This window comes from Gorilla gorilla, chromosome 18 (genome assembly GCF_029281585.2).
Source record: "Gorilla gorilla gorilla isolate KB3781 chromosome 18, NHGRI_mGorGor1-v2.1_pri, whole genome shotgun sequence".
Taxonomy (NCBI): Eukaryota; Metazoa; Chordata; class Mammalia; order Primates; family Hominidae; genus Gorilla; species Gorilla gorilla.
This window is the reverse complement of record NC_073242.2, coordinates 27,575,913-27,590,143: the sequence shown is the minus strand read 5'-3', so window position 1 is coordinate 27,590,143 and position 14,231 is coordinate 27,575,913. Positions and strand designations below refer to the sequence as shown.

Sequence of the window (14,231 nt, the reverse complement as noted above, 5' to 3'; positions counted from 1 at the left end):
GAAAGCATTTAACTATAGACCCATACATTTAGTACAGTGTGAAATCGTATGTGGTAGTAGTTCCCAATATTGGTGAACACAAGTTAAAAAATAACAACAGGCCTGGCGTGGAGGCTCATGCCTGAAATCTCAGCACTTTGGGAGGCCGAGGCAGGAGGATCACTTGAGGCCAGAAGTTCAAGACTAGCCTGGGTAATATAGTGAATAAAAATAAGTAAAAAATAAAAAATATATAAAAATAAATAAAAATATATTTAAATTTTATTTTATATAAAAAAAGTACAAAAATAAATTTTAAAGAGAAAAAATTACAGTAATTTAAAAAATAACACTGCTTAAGCCTCAGCAAGTAAGAATCTCTGGGGGTGGGGCCTGAGCATCTATATTTTAAAACCTTCCTAGGCCATTTAAATGTACAGTCAGGGCTGAGAAATAAAAAGAAAATCTCAAGATCCCAGCCAACTGAATGAACCCCTTCTTGGCCAAGGGGACCCCAGAGAAACCTTACAACTGAGTTCCCAGCAATGATGGGACGGGAGGTCAGACATGCCTCATTATATCCCCTCCCTCGTTAACTGCCAGGAGGCTTTCTTTTCTAAGGGTTAAAAAGAAACCAGCCCTTTTCGGCCGGGTGCGGTGGCTCATGCCTGTAATCCCAGCACTTTGGGAGGTTGAGGCGGGCGGATCACCTGAGGTCAGGAGTTCGAGACCATCCTGGCCAACATGGTGAAACCCAGTCTCTATTAAAAATACAAAATCAGCCGAGTGTGGTGGCAGGCACCTGTAATCCCAGCCACTTGGGAGGCTGAGGCAGGAAAATCGCTTGAAACCGGAAGGCAGAGGTTGCAGTGAGCCAAGATCACACCACTGCACTCCACCCAGGGTGACAGAGCGAGACTCTGTCTCAAAAAAAGAAAAAAAAAAAGAAAGAAATCAGCCCTTTTCAAAGACTCCACCACTGATATCAACCAACAGCCTGCTGCCCCTCCCAACCAGCCTGCCTGCTGCCCCTCCCTTCTGTGGTTACTACACAACTGATCAGCATTTCTTCCTGGTAAGGGACCACTGACCATGGAGTGGTTCTGACCCCTCTATAGAGGATGAACAGTGAGGGTTTCCGTGTCTCCCGATTCGCCTTTTGACATCAGAAGGCCAAAACCTCCACCCTCAGATCCTGCTAATGCCGCCATTTTTTGACGATGGGATCCATGGAGAGGCATGAAGCTCAACTGCACATGCGCATATTTCTCCTTTCATAAATATTCATAACTCCTCCTACAGCTTACTGAGTATGTATATTGCGCCACCTATTCAGCATAAATCCGTCTTATCCTTCTGAACTTCAAAGTGCAGTTTTCTGGCTTCTGGCCTGAGGCTGTGTTTCCTAGCCTGCCAGAATGGCCACCCGGGAGGGAGGCTGCCACCCTTTCTGAGAAATAAAGCTTTCCTTTCCAAGTTTGTGAACCTCGTCATTCTTCATTTGACGGGGCTGGGACCTGCTGGTCCCCGGTAAGGTATGAGTGACTATGAGGTAAAATATCCAGAACTATATGAGCAAGAACACAGAATTTGGGGCAAAAGATCTAAGACTGACTCTTGATTCTGCCACTTCTTAGCTGTTGACCTTGGAAAACTCACTGAACTTTTCTGAACCTCCATCTCTTCAGCTCCTTATAAAGAGGGACAATATTGGAACGTACTCTACAGTTCTGCTGGGAGGGCAAAGGAGACGAGTTACATGGGAGCTGAGCCTACGTGTGGTACCTGGGGTAGATGCTCCAAAATGCAAGCTCCTGACATCAGCACACCAGCTGCAACCCAAAATGGCATCTCAGTTCTATGGGGCAGGGACTTTGTCATATGCACCCACTGTATCCCTGACATCCAGAACTGTGCCTGGCACATAGTGGGTACTCAATAAAAAAATAGCTGAATGAATGAGTCATCATGATGGGACTCTGAGTCTGACCGTCCTATACCCCCAAGTGGGGCTGGAGTGGCCACATCCAAAGGGGAGGGCCGTGCAGCAGAGCGGTCTCTCCAAAGGTCAGTTCCACATGCAGAAAGGGCACACTACCATGCCCAGCCAGACCCACCTACTCCCTATAGGGTGGTTTTTTTTTTTTTTTTAGACAGGCTCTTGCTCTGTTGCCCAGGCTGGAGTGCAGTGGTGCAACTGTAGCTCACTGCAGCCTTAAACTTCTGGGCTCATGCAATCCTCCCACCTCAGCCTCCTGAGTAGCTGGGACTAGAGGTACGTGCTACCACACCTGGCGAATTTTTTTATTTTTATTTTTAGTAGAGATGAAGTCTCATTTTGTTGCCCAAGCTGGTCTTGAACTCCTGGGCTCAAAGTGATCCTCCCACCTCACCCTCCCAAAATGCTGGGATTGCATAAAGGAGCCACTGTGCCTGGCCCATGGGGGTTTTAAATGCTCTGATTGTATTTCTATTCCCACAGCCACCCACACTCTATTCTAAAGCATGGGCTGGGGCCACAGTCTCCAGACCTGGTGCCATCCTCGGCGCTGGACTTTACTGGGGGCTGTCCGTGAACTGCATCTTAAGGCTTCCTCAGCTTCTCGAAACAGAGTTCTTCGTCCATAATCTGCACCAGAGACAAGGGAAAGAGACTTGGTGAGGCACTGATGACAAGCTCACAGTACTGGGTTGGTTTGTAACTCATGTCTAAAATGCATATCAGTGTGCCCAAAGTCTTGTGTATGAGGACATTGACTACAGTGCGGTTGTGGCAACAAGACATCAGAAAACAAGCTAAATGTTGAGCAAAAAAGGAATGGGTAAATAAGTTCCAGTATATATATCCATGCCATGGAATAATATGTATAATATATGGCCGGATCAGGCAGGTCTGTGTATACAGAGAAGAGTCTCTAAGCTACAGAGACAAGGTTCAGGACAGTAGGTACAAGAGGTCACCATTTGTGTAAAAGAGTGTAGAGGGTGAATCTCTTTGCTGAATGAATGAATGAATGAAGGTACTGCTGGTGTTCCAAGTACACAGAATCCTGTTATCTGTTCCTCCCTGAAACCTGGACCAGGAAAAGCTGAATTCTCCTTACTAGCAGCAGCAGGTCTGCCTCCACCATGAAAACTAGGAGAGCCACTGGTTTCCCTCTTTGCCCTGGGGGCTGGGGAGCTCAAGCTACACTCTGAGTTCAACTGTAGTGGCTCTCCTAGGAAACCATTTCAGGAATCACTTTCTCGCCCTTTTGTTGTTGTTTTGACTTTTACTATATATTAATGGCTTGGGATCTTACCATGTCTGTGAGGCCATAGGTTAGAATAACACAAATCAGTTACTGTGTGACAGACAGCTTACATTTCTTACATCATTTAATCTTCCCAGCAAGCCTGCAAGGTGGGCATAGTTATTCCCATTTTATGCAAGAGGAAACTGAGGGTCAGAGAGGTCCTAACTGCCTAAGGTCTCAAAGCCAGAAAGTGGCAGAACAGGGTTCATTCAAATCCAGTCTGCCTCATTCCAGATCTTCTTGTAACTTGCTTGGTAGCACACTGGCCTCTCCAACAAGGCAGCCTACCTTAAAGGGCATTCTGACAGCTACTTGGGATAAGCAGTCTCGCCAGTCCCATTTTATTATCGTTTTTTAAATATTTATTTATTTATTTATTTTGAAACAGGGTCTTGCTCTGTCACCCAGGCTGGAGTACAGTGGCATAGTCATAGCTCATTGCAACCTTGACTGCCTGGGCCCAATCAGTCCTCCTGCCTCAGCCTCCTGAGTAGGTGAGACTACAGGCATGCACCACCATGCCCAGCTACTTTTTGTATTTTTTGCAGATACAGGGTCTCACTATGTTGCCCAGGCTGGCCTCTAACTCCTGAGCTCAAACGATCTGCCCACCTTGGCCTCCCAAAGTGCTGGGATTACAGGCCTGAGCCACCATGTCTAGCTGAGTCCCATTTTAAAGATGAGCAAACAAAGGCACAGAGAGACTAAGTGGCTTCCCCATGGTATCCTGACTCCACGTGCTCTGCTGTTTCATTCATTCAACTGCCCAATCATTTTCCGTGTCTATGCTAGGCTGGGTTGGGAATTTTTCTATTACACACAAGCTTCCTGTGGTTTTCTTATAGGGCATGTGAAATCCATTTAAAGTATGCATGGTATAGATTAACTAAATACAGAAAGGAGTGGTAAAATCAAATATTACACAGGGGTTAGGTACTAAAGTTAAAACATACTAAGTGAAAAATCAGATATAATCCAAAATTTCCCTAGACATTCCCTTAAAGTACTGACTTAAGACCCAGGAAATGTAAAAGCTAGAAATTTACTGCTTTGGCTGCCTTTGCTCTGGGGTAGTAGAGGCCAAGACTAGTTTAAAAAGGAATAAAACAGGATTTCTCTTTCTCATTCTTATGCTCTCTTTCTGGCCATGCGGGTGTAGTTAACTTGTGTTCGTTGTTCACATGCACAGGACGTGGTTCCATAATCCCTATTTTTTTTTTTTTTTTTTTTGACAGAGTCTCGCTCTGTCACCCATGCTGGAGTGCAGTGGTACGATTTCGGCTCGCTGCAACCTCCGCCTCCCAGGTTTAAGTGATTCTTGTGCCTCAGCCTCCTCAGTAGCTGGGACTACAGGTGCATGCCATCATGCCTGGCTAATTTTCATATTTTTAGTAGAGATAGGGTTTCACCATGTTGCCCAGGCTGGTCTGGAACTCTTGGCCTCAAGTGATCCACCCGCCTCAGCCTCCCAAAGTGATGTGATTACAGGTGTGAGCCACTGCACCCTGCCCCTAATTAATTTTGATTAACAGAGCTAAGACTCAGCCTGGAGGGCCTGTGCTCACCGTGTGTCCCCTCCGTGTGGGAGGCACTTCTGGAGAAGTCAGAGTGAATAGCTTTCCGCGGTGACGATTTCAGCTCCGAATTGGCACCGTTGACATAGACAGAGAAACCTTGCTCCAAGTGCTCCAGCCTCAACTGCACGGGGTCCTTGCTTTTCAAATGCTTTAATATCCTGAAAGAGAAACGGTGGGTTGTTCCTCCTCATCATTTGAGAGTCTAGGCTGCTGTATCCCCAAGCCAGGAGTGAACTGCTGTTCCCACAGTGAAGCGTCTCTAATCAGAGCCCAGGGGGCATGTGCCCAGCTGTTTGTCTACAAACAGCCTCTAACAGGCCCATTACCCACTTAGAGAAGCCACGAGGGGGAGACAGTTTGGGGCTCTACAGGGAAGTTTCTGCAGCTCTCATTCTGAGGCTCAAATACACATTAGCGAAAAAGAACACACCCAGTTCATGCCCCGTGCTGGCCAAGGCAGAGACGAGGCGTGTGTTTACACACTGCTATCATACAGCCTGGGCTTTCTGAAAAGATCCCAATTTTATGCAATTTCACTTTGTGTGAAACTTTGTTTGATGTGTAACAAAAAGGGGTTTTTAGGCTCTCAGGCTTTGTGAGAGAGATTTCATACCACCCATTTACAAATCAGAAAACAGCTTTCGTCAGACCAGGTGGGCTAATGTTTTGCTTCAATGAATAGATGTGTTCTCAAAACACTCACCCCTGATATTTCAAAGGCCATCATGTCATATTCTAATGAGTTAAAAAATATATCAATGCAGGCGTTGGTTCAAGGTTAACAATAGGATTATCACGTCTTTTGGCTAAAAGGCAGGAGTGTTGCCAGGTCCCTAATTTAGCTTTCACTGAAGCCCATCCTTACACCTTGGGCCTGGTCCTTTACCCAATCCTGATGTCACACTGCCATATGCAGAGTACAGTGTCTTCTTCAGCCCCCAGAGAACTGCTTCCACTGGACGCCAGACTCGCCTGCATTTTATACACAGCTTTAGACACTCCTACATCAACTACATTTATACAGACAACCAGCCAACCTAGCAACAAGTGTGCCTCTTCTTCAGTAATTAAATAAGTGCCAATCAAATTAGCAAAATTTAAATTTTAAAAAATAATAGCAATCACATAAAAGGTGCATACTGTATGCTAAACTCTGTTCTAAAAACCTAATGTCGATTCTCATTATTCGCAGTACGAGTGGTCTAGAAAGTCACCGTGAATTCTGAATTAGAGAATTTGGAACTACTGCTCCTAGAGGAAATACAGGGTCAGGTGCCTGTGAGTCTTTGTTCACATTTTCATGAACCAATCAACACAGAACCTTGTGTATGTGTGTTTCTGTTTAAAGATGCCTTATTACACCGTTGATTCATTCACACCAAACTCACAGCCAAAAGCACTATCACTCATGCCTGAACAAAGCTTCCTAACATATGTATTTTCTTCATCAGGCATATCACAGCCTCATGCTTAGGAACACTGAACAGCATTTCTGCACTATGTATAAGGCCAGTTTAAGCAACGAAATCACCAGCAGAAAGCACAAAAATGTGAAAAACATGGCACTACGTACAAGGCAAAAAGGACACTTGTTTATAGTATGAGAGGCAGAGAACTGCCTTGTTCTATATCAGCTGGGAACGTGTGTATCGGGGGACTAAAGATGTTGCCTCTCTGCACGTGTCTGCAAGTGACCGCAAAAATGCAGCAAGTATCGACTGTGGGGTTACAGATCAGTTTTAGTGATGACACAAATTCACAGACAGAAAGTCAGAGAATAATGATGATCAACGATATGAAGAAGTTACTCTTCACAATAATCCTACAGGGTAATCACGTTTTTTTTTTTTTTTTTGAGACGGAGTCTCGCACTGCCACCCAGGCCGGAGTGCAGTGGTGCAATCTCGGCTCACTGCAACCTCCACCTCCTGGGGTTCAAGCGATTCTGATTCTCCTACCTCAGCCTCCCAGGTAGCTTGGACTACAGGCGTGTGCCACCACACCTGGCTAATTTTTTTTTTTTTTTGCGTGTGTTTTTAGTAGAGACAGGGTTTCACCATGTTGGCCAGGCTGGTCTTGAACTCCTGACCATCTGCCCACTTCGGCCTCCCAGAGTGTTGGGATTACAGGCGTGAGCCACTGTGCCTGGCCGTAATCACTTTTATTATCTCCATTTAGTAGATAAGGAGTATAAGGCATAGAAAGGTTAAAGAACTTGCCCAAGGTCACATAGCTATTATAGTATGCGGCAGGGGTAGAATGCAAACTTAGGCAATTTGGCTCCAGAGTCTACACCAAAACGAAGACAACTTGTAAAGCTAGCAAGATGATGTTGAAACTGGCAAACTTAGACACTGCTGGTAATTCATAGAACCTTCTCAGAAGTAGTATGAAAATATAGAAAATGCCATATGTTTGGTCTTTGCCCAGTAAGCACATTCCGGCAAATTGTTCCTAAGCATATGAACTCTGGGCAAGAAGATAGTCAGTGTTCAGTAATAACAAAACTCTGGAAGCAACCCAAATGTCCAACACCAGAGAAGTGGAAGCTGCTATTACACAGATGTTATCATTATGAAGACTCTATAGAAACATGGGGGATTGTTTGTGATCTGTTCAGTGGGGGGCGGGGGAGTGGTGATGAAAAAGGCAGAATAAAAATGATACAGAGGCCAGAGCACAGTGGCTCATGCCTGTAATCCCAGCACTTTGGGAGGCTGGGGCAGGCAGACTGGACTGCTTGAGCCCAGGCGTTCTGAGATTAGCCTGGGCAACATGGTGAAACCCCGTCTCTATAAAAAATATAAAAATTAACTGGGCGTGGTAGCGTGCACCTGTGGTTCTAGCTACTTGGGAGGCTGGGGCAGGAGGATGGCTTGAACTGGGGAGGTTGAGGCTGCAGTGAGACATGATCATGCCACTGCACTCCAGCCCGGGTGACAGACAGAGACCTTGTCTCCAAAAAAAAAAAGAAAGAAAGAAAAAAGAAAAGAAATGAAATGAAAAGAAAAAGGCATATGTAGTAAAGGTAAAGTTGGAAAACTGTGTGTTTGTGGACCCAGTGTGGAAGGTGATAAATGTAAAATGAAATGAGTTGTTGAGGGAAGGTGGTGGCATTGTGGGTGATTTCTTTGTTTATTTTTTAAATGTTTCTTTAGCGGCTGATACATTCATCTTTTCACCAATTGTGGCAGGAACATTTATTACAGGCTGCTTATCTCTTGCCAGCCTTGGAAGCCTGGGAGATGCCTGATTGTTGGGCAACAACATAAAACAGAAGAAAAACACAAGTAACTAAGAGACAATTTCCAAACACAGCAATAGCTACGCTTGCAAGAGCAAACAATCAAGGGACAATGTAGGCACCGTCAGTCTCCAGGGAGGGAGCAGAAGCCTAGGTCCTGGGAGGCCTGTGGCGGGGCAGAGTGGGGAATCTGATCACCCAGGCAGACAACCTGCCTCAACTTCTCTCCCTGCCTTCTGATGCCACGTTAACAGTCACAGCATCCAGCTATCCAGGATCTGAGACTGGCAGTCCACGGGTGCCCCTCCTTAGGCAGAATGATTTATGAAAATGTAGATTTATGAAACTGAGAAATTAGGAGATAATTATTCAGACTGGAAAAGAATTGCTAAAGGAACTCCCCTACTGCAGTGGAGTGCATCAGTAATATTCAGGTGGCATCAAAGAAAAGTGTTTTTTAAAAATTGATAGCCTACTTTGCATAAAAAGCTGTCCTGGGCAGAGGGGACTCAGATAAATCAGATTCCGCTCCTGCCCTATCTAAAATCGAACTCTTCCCTCCTGCTGCCCTGCCACCCTCTACTGGCTTGCCGGTTCAACTTTTTCCAATGGCACACTATCACTGGCTAATGTTATATTATGGATGTATCTGTGTATTTGTCTATTCTTCTTCCCCCACACTGGACTCTGAGCCTCTGTCCTATGGGCCATGGTGCCTGCTGAATGAGGAAAGCTCTCAATGGCTATTTCTTTCTTTTCTTTTTTTCCCGGGTCTTGCTCTGGTGCCCAGGCTGGAGTGTAGTGGTGTGATCACAGCTCACTGCAGCCTTGATCTCCTGGGCTCAAGCAATCCTCCCACCTCAGCCTCTCGAGTAGCAGGGACTACAGGTGCGTGCCACCACACCCGGCTAATTTTTGTGTTTTTTTTTTTTTGTAGAGACAGCGTCTCCCTGTGTTGTCCAGGCTGGTCTCAAACTCCTAGGCTCAGTGGATCCACCCACCTTGGCTTCCCAAAGTCCTGGGATTACAGGCATGAGCCACTGCGTCTGGCCTCAATGCCTGTTTCTGGAACAAGTGACCCCAAGGATCTCAAGTTGGGGCAGGAGACATGGATGAATACCCTAGTGCTCACAGCTACCATTCACGTGATGCACATCACACCCATCATTTCCATTTTATGCCCATGTTGGCCTTTGGGATCACCTGCACAGATGAGGAAGTGAAGGAGTGAGTGGGGAGTACAGGGTGTGATGAGGCAGTCTAGGGACCTGACATGGCTGGGGCTGGGGTGGTCGGGGAGGATTCTCCTCCTCGTGGGCCACCGGGGCAGGGACCTAGATGGCAAGGAGGACCCAGTGAACACAAGGGCCCTTTGAACACAAAGTTTCAAAGGGAAACTTACAGGAAAACTTGCCCACAAAAGTGCTGGGCCTGCAGCCCCGGGAGAAGATCCAGGCAGAAAGAAGGAAGGAGAGAACCAGCATCACTGGGGGCCTCACCTGGACCTTTGTCTGAGCCAGAGCTTTAACCCAGTCTATCCTTTTGTCCTCATGGCAGCCCAGGGAGGTGCCGGCATCTTTAGTCTCCTGTTACAGAAGAGGAAACAGACCCCAGGGAGGTTTAGGGACTTGCTCAAGGTCATGCAAGCTGGGGAAATGGCGGAGCCTCTGGCAATGAGGACCCTTTGAACACAAGGGCCCTTTGAACACAAAGGGCAGGTCACTGTGTTCTCAGGGGGCGGCGGCCTAATTGTGACTAGGCTTATGACTGAGTGGTCTCTGAGCGGCGTAGCTGCCATGGCACTATAGATGAACCACATGGTTCCTCCAGATCTCGGTCATCTCAGGTCGCCTGAGGGGTTTCCCCAAGGATCAGCCATTCAAGAATTACCCGGATGTCAATTTGGGGAGAAGGCATTTATATCGAAAGGATGATAATAATAATAAACATTAAAAAAATTAGCTGGATGTGGTGGCCCGCACATGTAGGCCCAGCTACTAGGGAATCTGAGGCAAGAGGATCGCTTGAGTCCAGGGGTTGGAGAGTGCAGTGAGCTATGATCACACCAATACACTCCAACCTAGGCAACAGAGTAAGACCCCCATCTCAATCAATCAATCAATCAATCAATCAGTCAATAACTGAATGATGATAATGATGATGATGATAATGATGATGAATACTGGGTTGGGTAGGGGGCTTGCTATGGGCCTTCAAGGGCCTTGTCTCACTTCACCCTTCAGTGATCCTGGGACTGAGGTTCTGTTGGCCTGTTTTAGAAATGAACTTGCCCAAGGCCAGAGAGCCAAGGAAACCTCCAACCTGGATTTGAGTTCTGGCCCGTGGGGCTGCAGTGCTTGTGCTCTCCCCTGCTCCTTCCTGCTGTTTCTTGCCTCTAGCACCAGGCACCACAGAGGCTCTGAGCAAGAAGAGGTCAGAGGAGAGAGCACTGGCTCGCAACTGGGGGCTCCTTGGAGGGGGTGGCATTTGAGTCCAGTCTTGAAGGGTGAAGACAGGGAGGGCAGGGGTGTAAAAAGAAGCCTGCCATTCCTCCCCAGAACCTGTAGGTCACTTAGGATGCTCCACAGAGCTGCACATAAGAGCATCTGTGCAGGTGGAGGAGGTGAGTGTGGAGGACGGAGCTCATTGCCAGAGACTCCACCATTTCCCCAGCTTGCATGACCTTGAGCAAGTTCCTAAACCTCCCTGGGGTCTGTTTCCTCTTCTGTAACAGGAGACTAAAGATGCCGGCACCTCCCTGGGCTGCCATGAGGACAAAAGGATAGACTGGGTTAAAGCTCTGGCTCAGACAAAGGTCCAGGTGAGGCCCCCAGTGATGCTGGTTCTCTCCTTCCTTCTTTCTGCCTGGATCTTCTCCTGGGGCTGCAGGCCCAGCACTTTTGTGGGCAAGTTTTCCTGTAAGTTTCCCTTGAATGACCTTTCTCAAGGACCAAATGATCACAGCATTGCTGGATTCTTGGACCTGGAGAGCAAATCTGGGTCTACCCCCTACAGTCTAGAGGTGTATATTACAGCCCCTCTCTGCTGTCACCTCTTCAGATACAAGGGCCCTCATCTTCTCAGTCGATCCTCATCACTCAGCCCTTTGATCACTCCGCCTGCTCTTTTATGAATCTTGTCGGGCGTGATTACCTCTTTCATGAGGTTGAGTGACAAGAATCACTCAGAGTCCACTGGGACAGGCAGCTGGGAGGGTTTCTGCAGGAGTGAGGCAAGGCTGTCACATCTCCAGACTCTGTCCCCCTACTCCCTGCCCCCAGTCTTCTCCTGGAGCACACAATCACTTTCTGCTTCTTTTGTCATAGTTATAGGTGGCTTTGCGCTCACCCTGCCACTACTGGGGAGTTCTTCAAGGGTAAGAGCTGTGTGGTGGACACCTGCTCTCTCTGCCTGGCCAGGAATCGCCCCCATCTTCCAAACAGAGCCCCTCAGATCTCCACTGGGTACAGCACCATTCCTTCTTTGACTCCATGAAACTGACTCCACCGGGTGAAACTGACTCCACTGCACAATTTAGTGGGGTGGCCAAGGAACGGCCAGTAGACTGCGCCATCTCACCAGACACAGGCAGTGATTGGCTTGTATATAGTTAGGATGTATGTCCCCTCTAAAACTCATGTTGGATTGTAATCCCTAGTGTCGAGGTAGGACCTGGTGGGAGGTGACTGAATCATGGGGGCAGAGTTCTCATGAATGGTTTAGCAGCATCCCCTTGATGTTATCCTTGCGATAGTGAGTTCTCCCAAGATCTGGCCTTTTAAAAGTGTGTGGCACCTCCCCCCACCCTCTCTCTCCTGCTCTCAACATGTGATGTGCCTGCTTCCACTTTGCCTTCAGCCATGAATACAAGCTCCCTGAGGCCTCCCCAGAAGCCAAGCAGATGGCGGCAGCATGCTTCCTGTACAGCCTGCAGAATCGTGAGCCAATGAAACCTTTCTCTTTATAAATTACCCAGTCTCAGCTGTTACTTTATAGTAATGCAAAAATGGCCTAACGTAGCTTGGGATGGAATTGGGCCCATGCCAGGCCAATGGGAACCTTCCTCAGCACTTTTGCTGGAAGCATTAGGAAAGATACGTAATGCTTCTAGGTAGGATGTACGTAGGGGCTTTTCCTGGCTGTCTCGGCCACTGCAAGTGAAGTACCTGCCTGAGAATGGCTCTAATATGGGAAAACGAGGGTATAGAAAATGGAGAATAGTCAATTTTGATTACATAATCTAAACACTTGGATCTAGCTATGCCTGAGGCCAAGAGTATCATGATGAATTTCTTTTTTTTTTAGAGACAGTGTCTCACTCTATCACCCAGCCTGGAGTGCAGTGGCATAATCATAGCTCACTGCAGTCTTGAATTCCTAGACTCAAGTGATCCTCCCACCTCAGCCTCCTAAGTAGTGTGTAGCTAGAACTATAGGTGGATGCCACCACACCTGGCTATTTAAAAAAAATATTTTAGAGACGGGGTTTTGAACTTCTGGGCTCAAGCGATCCTCCTGCCTTAGCTTCCTGCATAGTTGGGGTTACAAGCAGAAGCCACCATGCCCAGCTCGATGTTGGATTTCTTAATTCCATGAGCCAGTGTTTCCTAGCTGCTTGAGTCCATTTACTTTGAGTTTCTGTCTCTTACAGCCAAAACATACTAACTAATACAGTCTGTGTCTTCCTTATCACAATGCTTCCCTTTGCATTAATGGCAATGCCAGGCACTTAGAAGGTACTCAGTGAAATCCTGCTAAATGAATAAAAGAAAAATGTTGCCCTGCTTCTTATGGGAAGCTGTGTTCTAGGCAGATCTCTGCTCAGAACTCACTCCAACGATTACATCCCCCCTTCTCGGGTTACAGACAACCCAGATAAGCAGCCTGGGTTTTCATCTCCCTCAATGTCCAGCGTAAAGCTCAGAGGCTAGTTTTCTATCTGGTCCTATAACTAGATTTCCAAGTAAATTGCAGTTCTTCCCACAAAACCCCTCCTCACTTAACATAGGGCCACTGGCAATCCGGCAGGTTTTTTTTCTCCTCTTGATTGTTTATGACAACATCACGCAAAACGTAGAGTCCAGCCCGGCTCCACCACTTTCTGGCTGTGAGACCTCGGGCAAGTTGCTCACTGCTCGGAGCCTCCACTTCCTTGCCTGTAAAATGGGTGCAGTTACTCTGCCCCATTGGGTAGTGTGCAGACAAAGTAAAATGATGGGTTGAGGTGCCGGGCATATGGCTGGCACTCTGCAAAAGGTGCCTTTGAGATTTCACCGATGATGGCTCAGGGGGATTCCCATTCTTCACAAGTCTCCACTGGAAGGTGTTTCTTTCCAGCTCTACCTTCTAATTTCCTGTCATCACGACAGCTCCATCTTGGTGACAACACGTCCCCCCAAATTTTATGGCAACTCAGTTTTGATATAGCTTTTAATTGTCTTTGTGCTATAACCTTGTCTCTGGAAATTCTCATTTATACTATTGGCCAGTGCCTCTTTGACTGCACACTTATTGATCCCCCAATTAATGAGAAACAATTTGTTCATAAGGAACTGTGACAGCCTCTCCCCAGACAAGTCACATGCAGATGATTAAACGATCACCCAGGTGTTCAGTGGCACCATCCAGTCTGCCAGAGATTGAATAAAAACATCCTGCTCTGTGGCATTAATGATGATGGAAACCCACGTCGGTCTAATCAGCACAAGCCTTCGCCATTCTAGTTTGAGGTTGATGTGGGGATGGAGGGGGATGAGCACAGAGCTGCTGGGCACAGAGGACACTGTTGTGGCGTTTCTGGCTGGCCCTGGAGAGATTGTCTGTTCCGAAGATCTCTACCAGGGGTGGTGCTGCCTCAGTAGGTAGGTATCTGGAAAGTGGCTGGGTGCTGTCATAGATGGAATTTAGGGTCTTACTGAAATTTAGTAAAGGGGCTGGTGGGCAGAGATGCTAAACTCCTGCAATTCGTGAGATTACAAAAACTTGTCCCATGCAACATGCCACCAGGGCCCCTGTTGATAACACTGAGTCCAGTCAGTGAGACCAGAGCTGAAGTCGCATGCAGGATGACACCTCCCTACCCCAGACTCTGTTGTCTGTGAGACCCCAAGCCCACTCCGATAACACAGAGGCCCA

The 14,231-nt window shown here is 47.1% G+C and overlaps 1 protein-coding gene across 21 annotated transcripts in view; it reads right to left on the bottom strand.

The window, feature by feature from the left end:
* KATNIP (katanin interacting protein) overlaps window positions 1–14,231 on the bottom strand; it is a 232,361-nt gene that overhangs the window by 146,999 nt on the left and 71,131 nt on the right. For all 21 annotated transcript variants that reach the window (XM_063699554.1, XM_063699555.1, XM_063699556.1 and 18 more), the window contains 2 exons: window positions 4,841–5,010; window positions 2,511–2,608 (listed from right to left, as the gene is read on the bottom strand). In XM_063699554.1, coding sequence (XP_063555624.1) covers window positions 2,511–2,608; window positions 4,841–5,010 — 268 coding nt within the window. The remainder of the gene's footprint in view (window positions 1–2,510; window positions 2,609–4,840; window positions 5,011–14,231) is intronic.